This window comes from Trichoderma evansii (assembly GCF_050947405.1).
Source record: "Trichoderma evansii strain SZMC 28006 chromosome Unknown GGI43scaffold_16, whole genome shotgun sequence".
NCBI lineage: Eukaryota > Fungi > Ascomycota > Sordariomycetes > Hypocreales > Hypocreaceae > Trichoderma > Trichoderma evansii.
In genome coordinates, this window is record NW_028145190.1 from 532,793 (window position 1) to 545,752 (window position 12,960).

A 12,960-nucleotide genomic window follows, 5' to 3' on the forward strand; every position below is an offset into this window, starting at 1 on the left:
CCATATATTATAGAGAGCTGAAACAGTGCTGCCAAGGTCTTGGTGATGGTTGAGACGGCTTGAGAGACCGGCTTGAGAGGTTGCATCGTCAAGCATGTAGCCGGCTTGTCACATTAAAGTGCCGGCTAGGTTGCCTAATTAAAAAAGCTTTTTTATTCCGTGTGTGTGACGGTCCGATGCCGGGTCCATTTATCAAATAAAATACTATACTAGCCTTCGCGATATTTGAGCTATTCATGACTCTTATGTAGCTAAGATGGCTGTGAACATTTAGTAAGTGTAGTAGAGCTGTTGTCCATGCATTCCAGTCCACAGCGGGTCAGCACTATTGGATACGTGTAGCTGGCGATACTTTGTACGACGTATTTTACCGTTTATTGATCCAGCTCAGCTCTGCGCAGAGCGTTCCATAAAACGCAATCCATCAGGCTCCATATGTGATATTATTAGCCACAAAGGGGCCAGACCCAACGGCGAAACTCAAAAGGAGATGAAAGTTCAAGCAAGCAAAATTTTCCAGAGCAAAGAAAAAAAAATTATGCCGTGCCGTTTGCGTATATACAAAACGCCCTGGCGTCATCTTGACGGGCTTTCCCCTTGCGCGCCACGACTCATGGGCGGTGGCTCTAGCTGGTACCTGTTTCGGCTGGCGGCGACTTTCTCCGTTTTCGGGCTTCCATCCAGGCTTCGATTTTTAGAAGCCATCCCGCCTCGTTTTTTTCATGCGCTGGCATGTGTCAAGCCGCCACCCAAACCCACCGAACCCGCGCCGGCACTCGGCATCCCGGCGTTTGTGCTGCTGTGATCATCATGACTGAGTTATGGCCTGTTTGGCTGCTGCACGTACGAGGCACGAGGCATGTGCACACCTCTTCTTGCTGTAATGCTACTTGAAACCCTTTTTTGCAGCCAAAGCATTGATTGACCCGCGCGGAGATCGCTTCGTTCCCGCTGGTCCTTTTCCTTCTTCCTTTGTCCCACCAAAAAAACTGCCGGCTTTGAATTTGATGCTCGATCGGGCATCCGCGTCGTGGAGCCAAAACAGACTTTATACCCGTACGAGTAATATTTTGGACGGGCACCTTGATTGTTCCGGCTGCAGATACGCATGCGGCTGCGCCATGCTGGATGTTGACCCGGGCTGCCGCTCTGCACTGCAAACTTCATGCTGCGGCCTCGTCTTTCGTTGACGACGAGAGTTCCACACCTCCTCATCGATGATGCATTGCACAAACTGCACGTAGTAAAGGACGCCTTGTGATTTTGAATTTTCCCGAGGCTTGGCCCAAGGCTTGTCTCATTTATTCTCCAAACTCTGTCGCCAGGTCAGGTCAGGTCAGACCAGGTCTCATCTCATCTCATCTGCTTTGTCTTCCGGATCTGGACTTGTCTCCTCCTTTCATCTCTCACCTCTCACCCAATATTCTTCTCATATACACTCACCTGCTTCGTACAAATCACCACTCAATCCCTTCTTATCCATCCTCAACACCAGCTTCCCGCTTGTCTCAGACCCCCTGCATTGCGCCATCCGATCACAGTCCCAACACAGGCCCTCTCACTCGCATTCTTTGGATCCACTAGCCGGGCAACTAGCGAGGCCAACAACCGCACCGGCTCTTGACGGAAGACCCTCTGCTATTCCCTGGCTGAGGCGTTTATCAGGCCCCACTGCTATCAAGTTTAGGCGCTCTCTCGGTGGCATAGGACCGAGACCGAAGCGATTTAGGAGTTTTTGGCACGGATAAGTCGTGGGTCGCTCAGCTCTGGGTGTGTGTCAGAGGCGACGAAAAAAGTAAAAGAAGCAAAGGGGAAAAAAAAAATTCGTCCAGGTGGTAGCGTAGCGGCGTGTGGCATGTCAGCCCATTGAATCCTAGTGCCAACGATCGTCTTGTCTGCGCTTTCGGGGTTTCCACCTCTTATTGATTCTCACTCGGTTTTTTCTTCTTTCTTACTCTTTTTCTTCCTTCATACCATCTCTATTGTTATTTGTTTTTCTCCGACTTTGGGTTGTCTATTTGGCCGCTGTTATCCTGTTGCGGTCTTGCAGCCCTAAACCATGCCTTCGTTTAACCCCTTCAACGCTGTGACCGGACGTCATAGCTACAGCCTATTTGATGTTAGGTGAGTTTATCTTATCCTTATCGCTCCGACGCAACCACCATTAGGCATGCTTGGAATATGCCCGCCACTCAATATGTCGATTCGCTCTTCGCCTTTCAGTTATTAACTTTGCTTGAATTATTAGATTAGACGACGACTTCATTGTCTTCCGCGGCAACGATCAAGAGTCCTCTGGACAGCTCCTCAAAGGCGTTGTGGTATTATGTCTGTCTTCACCACTTCGCATGGAGGACGTCCATTTACGCCTGATTGGAACCCTCCGCCTGCAGTATGGAACCTCCGCCCACCATTCGCCTTATCAGTGTGTATAATTTCTAACTTTTTTATCTGTTTTAACAGTTGGTCTGATCCCGGATCTAGCACACCCGGTGTGACAGGCCAAAGAGTCGATCGAACAATCAACATCCTCGATCACAGATGGCCGGCCTTTGTTGGCACGCACGGCAAGAGCATGACGCTCCCCGCCGGAAATTACGAATATCCTTTCGAATATACTCTACCTGGAGACACTGCCGAAAGTGTCGAGGGCATCCCCGAAGCATCCATTACATATCGACTCAAGGCCACCGTCAGCCGCGGCAAATTTGCCTATGATCTGCACGCTTATAAGCACCTCCGCATCATCCGAACACTCGAGCCTGGTGCGCTTGAATTCCTCCACGCAATGAGCGTCGAGAACATCTGGCCCAACAAGATTGAATACTCCATTGTCATCCCACAAAAGGCTGTAGTCTTTGGTGGCACTATCAACATGGAAATGCGATTTACCCCGCTACTAAAGGGCCTGGAATTGGGAGATATCACAGCCAAAATGGTCGAGATACGAGACTGCTTCGTCCAGGGAGCTACTGGCCTCAACGTGCGAGAACACCGAACAGAGCGAGACGTTGCATCTTGGAAGTTTGCGGTGGATCGCGAGGAGCATTGGCACGATATGATTGAAGATAGCGGACAGGAGGGCTGGCTGCTGACCAAACCCCTCGAACTGCCCAAGAAGCTGCGCCAGTGTATCCAGGATCTGAATCACCATGGCATCCGAGTAAGACACAAGATTAAGCTCACTGTCGCTCTCAAGAACCCGGACGGGCACATTTCTGAGGTAAGTGTTTCACGGCGATGGGGCTGTGGGTTTTCGGTAAGATGAGACATTGGCTAATATGCGCAATAGCTACGAGCGACTCTTCCGGTTTCTATCTTTATCTCACCCAACATTCCCTTTGACGAGCAAGGCAACCTGGTTAACCAGGCTCCCGGAGGCGCCACCCTTGAACAGGACCTTGGATCGATTGCCCCTCCCGGATATGGCGAACACGTACTCGACCAGCTTTACGATGAAGTGGACGTGACCGGGTTTCAGACACCAGCTGTCCACTCTGGATTCAACAGCCCCTTTTATGGACACTCCCGAACGGGCTCCTCCGAAAATCTGGCAGCATTTTCTCTCAGCGCAGCTGTTACGCCAGCGGCACTTTCGTCTAGGCTGGCAGATGTCTCGCTGGATCCATCACAGCGAAATAGCTCTTACCAGTCCGTGCACAATGCGTCTGGCAGAGCCTCACCCACGCACGGATCAGGCCATGCATCTCAAACTTCTCAAACCCCAGCTCACCTGAGCCGAACGAACAGTGAGGAAGAAGAATCCAGCACCAGAAGCTCAGGGGAGCGGGCCCAGGTAGACGTTGCGGAATTCGCCGAACTGAACCGAGTGCCAAGTTATTCGACAGCAGTCAAGACACCTGCGCGATCTCGCACTCAAACAAGCGTCTTTGTTCCCGACTATCAAACGGCTCTCAGCGCTCCTCGGACACCGCCGAATCTTGAGCTCAGCAACGTCAATGACAATCTATCGACCATAACCGAACACACAATTGGCGAGGGGCACCTGCAACATGTTGCCAGAGCCTTATCGCCTCCCATGACTCGATCTCACTCCGATGACACAACATCGCATAGGAGATCTCTTCTCTTCCGCTCTAGAGATCAGACTGTCACAGAGTAAACCTCTTTCATTACACCTAATTTGCACTACGAAGCGAATCAATCTTTCTTCTTCTTTTTCAGAACTATTTAAAGTCAAACAATTGGTTTTGTTCTATTCTCTACTTTATTCATTTTGGGCGGGTTATACAGTCGGTCGGTTTATTTATTCAGGCGTCAGCGATTACGAGTGGAATTCTAGGATACAACACATAGACTTGGGCTTTCAGCGGTTTAGACGGTATCATCATATTTTTTTTCTTCTTTCTGGATATAGTTCTTTGGCGAATTGGTTGGGGATTAGTATTACGAAAATACCCTTAAACTTTCAATATAGCAATGATGAGGAGGCTGATGGGTAATCGTCTGCCGCAGCATTTCTTTCTATCTTCTTGCAATCAATCATATTCATGCTGAGTGACACTGTTTCGTACGGCTTACCCCACAAGTGTATTTTTTACTTTTGATGAGGCGTCAACCTCTCATTGCCCAGGGGCAAAACTTTACTTATGCAGGGACTAGTAATGCTAATTGGCCCTCTTGGCTCTCATTGGTGGTTGTCTTTACGACACTGTGTCTGACGCAATCATTGGGTTGCGATGACTGTAACGATGTGTTGCGCAAGCTGATCGAGTTCCACGAGATGCTTGAGTCGTTGCAGAGCGTCACTTTTGACATCCAACTTGGCGGGGCTAGAAAAAGGGTCCATTGAGACAGATGCGTTGGTTTGTACCACTGACGTCACGAGACAGACTAAAACATTGGACTATTTGAGCTAGAGGCCGTAAATCAAGTTTGGAGAGGCCTGGAACACGCAGCATGCTGATGGAATAAAATGCATTCTTTTGAAGAGAAAAGTGACAAGAGGCCTGCGACGAGACATAAGCGCCTGAAGAAAGAGTCGAGTCAATGGCAAATACGAGTACGGAGCGCGTCGTACTGCTTCGTATCCCCCTGACCCCAGCAAAGTTACCACGAATAAGTTGCAAAATCCCCCCACTCTGCAAAAAGTGATGCAAAAAGTGACACGATGACCTTCATTTTGCCTGTATTGCGGCTCTGTGGAGAGAGGAAACAAAGGGCGGCAAAGATACCGAGTGATGGCACGTCTCAGTAGGAAATGATTGCGCAGGCACTTACATCATCTGAACCGAGACACTGTGATCCACGACCAAGATCACCACCAGAAATGCTAAAACACATGGGCGCTAGCAGCCAAGTGGCGGCTCTATCTCTGTTTTTTCTTCAATGGCCCGATTTTAACAATGTTTCTAAAGCCATGGAGGGGACCCTCCCAGCTAACGCTATTGTAGTTAACAAGTGTGACTAGGGGAGGGCATCCTAAAGACAAACAGGCCAATCAACGGCGTTTGTATCCTGTATCTTGTCCCTCATTGACTGCAACCTCCCAAGCCAAACCAGATCGGTGACGCTCCTTTTGCTCTAATTTGATCACCTCTTGTGCTTGCGCTCCTTGCTATATCTTCTCTTCAACTTCTCCTGATTCTACATCTGGGGAACCTAGAAGCTCGAACCTGTATTATTGAACCCTTATTTTTTAATTCCTGTATTCTTCTCTTCTTCACCTTCTAGTTTTTACTTCTCTTTTACGCGGAACGTTACGATACCCCCCTTTTAACTAAAGCGAGAAGAGCTCTAGAAGAAAACTCGAAACAGTCTTTGCTTTGTTTACACAATGGCCGCTGCTTCGCCAACTACTACTACGCTGCCATCGCGCGCTACGACGGGATTGAGCGATGCTCTTCCCGATGCGGATCCCAGTACTGTACGTGGCGCAGCATGAGCATATGCATGGCGGGGAGGAGACTTTGAACTGGTGTGAGAACTCTTGGCTAACTGTCTTCTTTTTGTTTCGCAAATTTAGACCTCCGGACTGCTTGCCGAGCGCCTGCAGGCATGGAAGCACATGGTGGGATACCTCGAGGACTATGTCGAGGCGGTGGAAAAGGTCCACAACCGCCAGGCAAAGGAGTATGAGAAGGTCTTAAAGGTGAGCTTCAAGCCCCTGATTCTTGCTAATTATTTCTTCTTTGCGCAAGCCACTGACATGTTGAGTGCCCGGATAGACCATCACGAACCCCCTCCGCGAAGGCCACCACTTTGACCAGAACCTCGGTGGTGTGGCTGGCTTCTTCGAAAACATGCGCACTAATACCCAGGCCATGATCAACTCCAACCTGGAGACCGAAAAGAGCATCAAGGGCTCCGTCCTGCCCATCCTCGACCGTCTGCACAAGGAGATTAAGCACAAGGCCAAGGAACTTGCCAGCGGCGCGCAGGCAGGCGCCAAGGAGGTTGAGAAGCTGCGCAATGTGACGCAAAAGCACATTGAGCTGCTTGGCCAGCGGGCTGCTTCGTACGACTCCCACGGCGCGAATATTGTCGCCCACGAGGATCCATACGTCGTTCGCCGTGGCGTGACATACCGCCTGACCAACCAGGTCATTGCCGAAAACAACCATCACAACGATCTTGTCTCTGTGCAGAACAATTTCCGCACTTTCGAATCTCACATCCTCGAAGTCGTCCAGCAGGCCATGGAGGCCTTCACACAGCTCGCGGGCGGCCAGGGAGAGAAGATCCGCGCTCTGCACAACGATATGCTCGGCACGGCGCAGTGCATCCCGCGCGAGTTTGAGTGGGCAAACTTCTCGTCGCGCTTTGCGGACAGACTTGTCGACGCCGCCGACCCGCCGCGCTCTGTTGAAGCTATTCAGTTCCCTAACATGGAGCACGCCGCGACAAAGACGCTGATTGAGGGATCGCTGGAGCGCAAGTCGCGTAATAAGCTGTCCTTTGGTTACTCCACCAGCTACTATGTTGTTACACCTTCTAGGTTCTTGCACGAATTCAAGGACTCGGACGATACCCGCAACGATCCCAAGCCTGAGTTGTCTCTCTACCTCCCCGATGCCGTTATTGGATCTCCTACCGGCGACAAATTCACCATCAAGGGCAAGGATAAGAGTGGAACGCTGAGCAGCAAGCTCACTGGCAGCTCCGAGCTGAACTTCAAGGCCCACACCGCTGCCGACGCCCAGAGATGGTTCCAGGTCATCCACGGCCTCATTGGCTCTGCTACCGCGGCGGCCGGCTCGACTCCCACGTCTCCCATTGCCGCGTCAACACCCACCATGACCGGTCCGGCAGGCGCAGCGGCCGGAGGAGCCGCGCTTGCTGCCGTAGCTGGCACCAAGTCGGAGGTTACTGAGGTAAAGTCGCCTGTTGCACCGGTTTCGCCGGCCGAGAAGCACCAGGCGCAGGAGGTTGGCATTACGGGTGTGACGGCGGAAGAGACCAAGTCTGCGGCTGCTTAGTGGACAGACGGAGGTTGGGAGTGGTAAAAAAAAATATGAGAGGCTGCTGAGTGAAGGAGCGAGGAGTTTTCTTTTCTACTTTTATATGATATCCTGTGAAGAGTGAGGGGGACAGTATGTGATATGTATATCTACTATTAATGAGGGAGAGGGGGTGTTATGAGTTCTGATGGGATGTTGAATTGATATATGAATTAAAATGTTTCTTATTCAATTGGAGCGTTATCGTGAAATGCTAAAGATATTTTTATGGCCCAATTCGTAATGCCACTGTGCAATATTACTTCTATCAGTTTGACATCGCTTTCCTCCATCCATTCTAAACATGAAAAATAAATATTCATCGTGATCCCATATGCCAGTTCTATGCCTTAAACGTCAGACCGTTGCGTGTCATAATTCGTCCATTTCCCGCTTCTTCTGCGCCCTCAGCACGGCCTTGTGCGTCTTGATGTGATATTTCACATCATCCGGGTAGAGAGGATTCCAGACAGTATTGCAGACTTTGCATTCTGAGAAGGCGGCCTGGGCTGAGATGTTGAGTGTAGTCTGAATAGATGGAGATAGCTTCTTTTTCGGTTTGGTGGTGGATTTCTGTATCGGCGATGGTGATGAGGAGGATGAACTGGCGGCATCTTTGTTTGATGAGATCGCTTCTGGCGTGGCGGTGTTGGAGATGGCGTTTTTAAGAGGGCGGCCGCGGCGTTTTTGAGGGGCGGGACTCTGTGTCTCTTGTGAAGATGATGATTGATCAGATGGCTCTTGAGTGGTGGCTTTAATTTTGAGAAGTCGGGGTTTTCGTTTTGCGAGCTGTTTTGGTTCCGGTGATGACTGAGGAGAAGCAGGTTCTTCGAGTAGTGAATTTTGTGACTGTTGTGATGGTGCATCGGCTTTGGGAACTTGTAGAGCTGGTTTGAAGTAGCTCAGGATGGACCCCTTTTTGGAAGGTTCTTCAGGTTTCTCAGACTTGTTCTGAGCTGATGCATCCGCTACCGTCGCATCATCGTCAGACTTGATGGTGCCATTGGCGCTGTGTTGAGACGAAGCTGATGTCTCCTGTCGCTGCTGCTTCTCTCGTTCTCCTGATATCCGTGCTCTCTTAGACGGTGGTTCACTTTGCGCCTCTGGCGTTGATGTTTGCCTGCCGTAGGTGCGAATCGGCTTGTCTCTTTTGCGGAGGTGATGCAGTCCTGGCTTGGTTCTATATGGATAATGGGTGAGCAAAAAGGCAGTTTTTACTGATGTGATTTTTAAAAACTGACATTGAAAACTCGGGTGAGGAATTCACCATGGCTGCTCCTAACAAACTGGCGCGTGTAACTCGATGATTTAATGCGATAGAGATTAAAGCATGGCCAACTGCGAAAGCTGTATCCAAAATTTGCTAACGTAAAAAAGACCTATACTCTTGCTGCTTTGAGATATAACAGCGAAGATCCGTAAATTTTAAGCCATTGGCCAAAGGGAGAGCCTCGGAAAAAAACATTCGTTGAAAATAGACGCCCAGAGCTGGTGGTAGTTCACGACAATTGGCCCCACGCAGAGACGCGTCGAGACGCGACGGCGAACACTTTACGCGATGTCACATGCACCCACTTGCTCTGCAGTACACTATTGGGAGCTTTGGCTCTGCTCTTTTTTACTAACTAACGTAGTAGTACCAGTCTAAGCTCTGCAAAAGTTACTTTGTAGCCAATGTATGATGGAATAAATGAAATCATTGGATTTCATGCTAAATGTGGAGTAATGCAGCTTATACTAAGTTTGCGCAAGGGCGACAGTTTGAGCTTGTATTTGAAACATCCCAAGACTATTGGTACATATATATACGGATAAACTAACAAAACGCTTGCAAATCATGTACAAACAATATGCATATAATACAAAATCAGGACTATGGGCTTTCTGTCACTGAGATTGTTGGTATCCTTCTCCTTACTGATTCGTCTTCTTCGCCTTTGCTCCGTAGTAATACACTCTTGTCATCACCATCTCCTTCCTGTCCCACAACCCAGGACTGGACCACTTCTTTGGTCTCTTTGACAGCACCTTGTTTGCTCTTTGCTTCACCCATCCTCCACATGTAACTTGAATATACAGCCACCTCCGCGATGGCAACCACTATGCTGCCGCCGAGTGTCAGGAATACTCGAGACGAAAGGCTCCACCACCGGCCGGCTATCCACAGCGTAGCTGCAACTCCAACAATGCTGACGAGGAAATTGATGATGAGCATTACTTGGCGCTGCACCTCGTTGTATGTGATTTCGTCGTCGCCAAGGTCTTCTGCTTTGGTAGGTCGGTTCGCCTCTGCAAAGGCATGGGCTGCGTTTGGGAATCGGCTTTGGAACGTTTCGAGAGGAAGCGGCGGGTTGACCATACGTTCGTAGGCGCGGGCATCTTCTTCGCGGCGAAGACGGGCCATGAGAGCTTTATATTCTTCGGACTAGAGACGAAAGGCAATCGTTAGCAGCTGTTGGTCCTGAGTTGTATTGGTACGGAGATGAACTGACTGGCTCTGGTTTTGGTGGAGGAGGCGGGATGTAAACTTGGGATCCTTGAAGCAGCTGCTCTAAGCTGTATGTGGGTTCTGAAGTCTCTGAAGCATTGAGCTTCTTGTAAAGGCTGATTATATCACTGTGGGAAATTGGGTTGCCAACTGCTGGCTCTGTCGGCGTTGAAGCTGTTGCGTCATTGCTCTGATTCTGGCCCGCATCGTTGCTGTGTTCGTCGGCTTTGCGCTGGTCATCTGCTTTGTGCTGCTTTTCCACCTGCTTCAATGCGTCCACAATGGACGGCGTCATTGTTAGAAGCACCATGGCGGCTTGAATAGCGTTTGCTCGTCTCAACGAAGTGTCTGTAGATCGATCGGCTCAATCCATGAGCCCAACGGTTACGCAGCTCGGTCATAAGTGGGGGCACTGCCGCTTGCAGGTGGAAGCTCGATAGGCTATCAGTTCGCCAAGGGCCTCAGGACGCAAGGCGGGCGTTCGCCCGGAGCTTTACGGAGCGCTAGAAAGGAACTACAGCGCTGTTGTGCAGTAGCATTACAGGGCTTAGAGGCCCCTGTAGGCACAGGGCTTGCCGCGCTGAAGGGCACTAGCCAATGAACAGCTGCGACCGGTCCCGGCTATGCCCCTCAGCTCCATCAGAAAGTCCCGCCAAAAGGCTGCGCAAAAGTTTCGGAAGGCTAGATTCGAGCTGGACGGGCGCTCAAAACACCAGACGGAAGAATCTCCTCATCTCACGACCGATTGAACCGCGCGACTTTGCGGCTCTTCACCAACCCGCGAATTCTCTCAATTGGCGTCTGGAACGCTGTGAGACCCTGTGCGAGTCGCCCGTAATCAGGACCTAAACTACCAACATCCCCCGCCTCCCTCGATTACCATAACCTGATCTATTCGCAGATGAAGCTCCGTGCGGGAGCTTCGGCGGCGCTGCGCAATGCAGTCGCCGGCCGAATGGGAGCATCGACCTGCATTCTTTGCCAGCGATCCATGATTTCGAGCTCTGGCCTGAGAGTTCTGGGCGCACAAAAGGCCGCGCTGCACTCCAGCTCGAACCGAAACTCAGCATGGGCTGCCGCCGTCCAGGTGGCCTCCAACATGGTGGGCAACGTTGCAAAGCGAGCAGCCAAAGATACCATGACGATTGATCCTCTGCGAACCGTCGCCAAGGAGATGAAGTTCCTGACGGGCAACATCCGCAAGCTGCTGGGATCAGGCCACCCCGCCCTCGACCGAGTCGCGAAGTACTATACGCAAGCTGAAGGCAAGCATGTGCGGCCGCTTATCGTGCTGCTCATGTCGCGAGCCACTCATTTGTGCCCCAAGAGTCCTCTTCATGCCACCCCCGAGACAGCAAGAGGAATTGATACGTCAATATCCCCGCTGCAGATCCTCAGCGACGTCAACCCGATGTCGAGCACAACATCGTACGAGAGCGAATTGGCCGAGTCGGCAAACCTCGACATCCTCCCGAGCCAGAGACGGCTCGCAGAAATCACCGAGCTGATCCACACGGCATCTCTGTTGCACGACGACGTTATCGACCACTCTGTTTCAAGGCGCGGTGCGCCGTCGGCCAACCTGGAGTTTGGTAACAAGATGGCTGTGCTGGCGGGTGATTTCCTCTTGGGCAGGGCCTCTGTTGCGCTGGCACGACTCCGTAACGCCGAGGTTGTGGAGCTGCTGGCTACTGTCATTGCCAATCTGGTAGAGGGCGAGTTCATGCAGCTGAAGAACACGGAGCGTGATGAGCGCAGCCCCAAGTGGTCGGAGGAGACGCTGAGCTACTACCTGCAGAAGACGTACCTCAAGACTGCCAGTCTTATTTCCAAGTCTTGCCGAGCAGCGGCACTCCTGGGTAACGCTGACCAGCACACCGTTGAGGCTGCATACTCGTATGGACGCAACTTGGGCTTGGCTTTCCAGCTTGTCGATGATATGCTGGACTACACTCAATCCAACAAGGACCTGGGAAAGCCCAGTGGAGCGGATCTGGAACTGGGTCTGGCGACGGCACCACTACTGTTTGCCTGGAAGCAGATGCCGGAGCTTGGTGCCCTCGTTGGGCGCAAGTTTGCCCAAGAGGGTGACGTTGAGAGGGTAAGTTGCTTATATAACCTATCGTACATATGAGATTCCATAGACTTACATGATTTATAGGCCCGCCAATTGGTTCTCCAGAGCGACGGCATTGAGCAGACCCGAGCTCTCGCTTATGACTACTCCGAGAAGGCGATTGCTGCCATTGCCGACTTCCCTGACAGCGAAGCCAAGGATGGTCTGATTGAGATGGCTCACAAGACGATTCAGCGCCAAAAGTAACCAGTCTTGAAGCATAAAGGGCAATCTAAACTCAACCACAATACCGATATAACATGAATCACACGAGAGCACTATTGCTATGGCGCTTTGTACCAATATTCCACTCAATGGGCGGAGGCAAATGTGTAATGAGAGAAAGACCAAAAAAGAGGACAAAAAGGTTGGCCAAGCAGGGGATCTGGTACGGGGTTTGTCAAGAAGAGTCATTTTCCACTTTTTATTACATGTTTTGTACTGGAGACAGGAAAGGAAAACGAAAAAGAGGGATCATTTCTTATCTATGGAGTACGCACGTATGCAGACGTTGATAGAAAAGGTCGGCTATATGTTTAGAGAAAAAAAAAGAGGAAAAATTAACGAGAAAAGAAAAAAGCAGTATAGACAAAAGTCATGCAACATAAGAAGAGAAACAAAAAAAATGCAATTGGATATTCGGATGGATGGCTGCCCGAAGTGGGCAATTTGGGGGTAGATGGTATGGAGTAGAGGAGCATTGAATTGAAAGCGGTCTCTGCTGCATTGTTATTTCCGCAGAGATGCATATGCTGCGTCAATGAAACGTCTCATTCACTTTTCCATGCTCATTTGTCTATGTATCTCCTTAGAAGAACATGTGGAGAGAAGACGTGGTATATGGTGATTGGGAGTGCATATACGCAGGTGGTATCTGTGCCTTAATACTACCTAAC

At 50.5% G+C, this 12,960-nt stretch overlaps 5 protein-coding genes across 5 annotated transcripts; 3 read left to right on the forward strand and 2 right to left on the reverse strand.

Moving 5' to 3' along the window:
- Positions 1 to 1,637: 1,637 nt before the first annotated feature.
- GGI43DRAFT_107827 (or S-antigen, N-terminal domain-containing protein) lies at positions 1,638 to 4,345 on the forward strand. The gene is made up of 4 exons (XM_083198865.1): positions 1,638 to 2,124; positions 2,249 to 2,392; positions 2,464 to 3,223; positions 3,293 to 4,345. Exons 1-4 carry the CDS (start codon positions 2,060 to 2,062, stop codon positions 4,121 to 4,123), a joined length of 1,800 nt encoding a protein of 599 aa, XP_083058616.1. The 5' UTR covers positions 1,638 to 2,059; the 3' UTR covers positions 4,124 to 4,345.
- A 1,269-nt stretch (positions 4,346 to 5,614) lies between these two features.
- On the forward strand, positions 5,615 to 7,670 carry GGI43DRAFT_107830 (uncharacterized protein). Its single transcript, XM_083198866.1, has 3 exons — positions 5,615 to 5,887; positions 5,987 to 6,112; positions 6,189 to 7,670. Exons 1-3 carry the CDS (start codon positions 5,798 to 5,800, stop codon positions 7,437 to 7,439), a joined length of 1,467 nt encoding a protein of 488 aa, XP_083058617.1. The 5' UTR covers positions 5,615 to 5,797; the 3' UTR covers positions 7,440 to 7,670.
- GGI43DRAFT_410281 (C2H2-type zinc finger protein) lies at positions 7,629 to 8,963 on the reverse strand. The gene is made up of 2 exons (XM_083206609.1): positions 8,702 to 8,963; positions 7,629 to 8,640 (listed from the first exon to the last, which is right to left on the reverse strand). Exons 1-2 carry the CDS (start codon positions 8,728 to 8,730, stop codon positions 7,833 to 7,835), a joined length of 837 nt encoding a protein of 278 aa, XP_083058618.1. The 5' UTR covers positions 8,731 to 8,963; the 3' UTR covers positions 7,629 to 7,832.
- A 235-nt stretch (positions 8,964 to 9,198) lies between these two features.
- GGI43DRAFT_410284 (endoplasmic reticulum-based factor for assembly of V-ATPase-domain-containing protein) lies at positions 9,199 to 10,525 on the reverse strand. The gene is made up of 2 exons (XM_083206610.1): positions 9,953 to 10,525; positions 9,199 to 9,885 (listed from the first exon to the last, which is right to left on the reverse strand). Exons 1-2 carry the CDS (start codon positions 10,256 to 10,258, stop codon positions 9,334 to 9,336), a joined length of 858 nt encoding a protein of 285 aa, XP_083058619.1. The 5' UTR covers positions 10,259 to 10,525; the 3' UTR covers positions 9,199 to 9,333.
- A 39-nt stretch (positions 10,526 to 10,564) lies between these two features.
- GGI43DRAFT_410285 (trans-hexaprenyltranstransferase) lies at positions 10,565 to 12,128 on the forward strand. The gene has a single exon (XM_083206611.1). It carries the CDS (start codon positions 10,850 to 10,852, stop codon positions 12,080 to 12,082), a length of 1,233 nt encoding a protein of 410 aa, XP_083058620.1. The 5' UTR covers positions 10,565 to 10,849; the 3' UTR covers positions 12,083 to 12,128.
- The last annotated feature ends 832 nt before the right edge of the window (positions 12,129 to 12,960 follow it).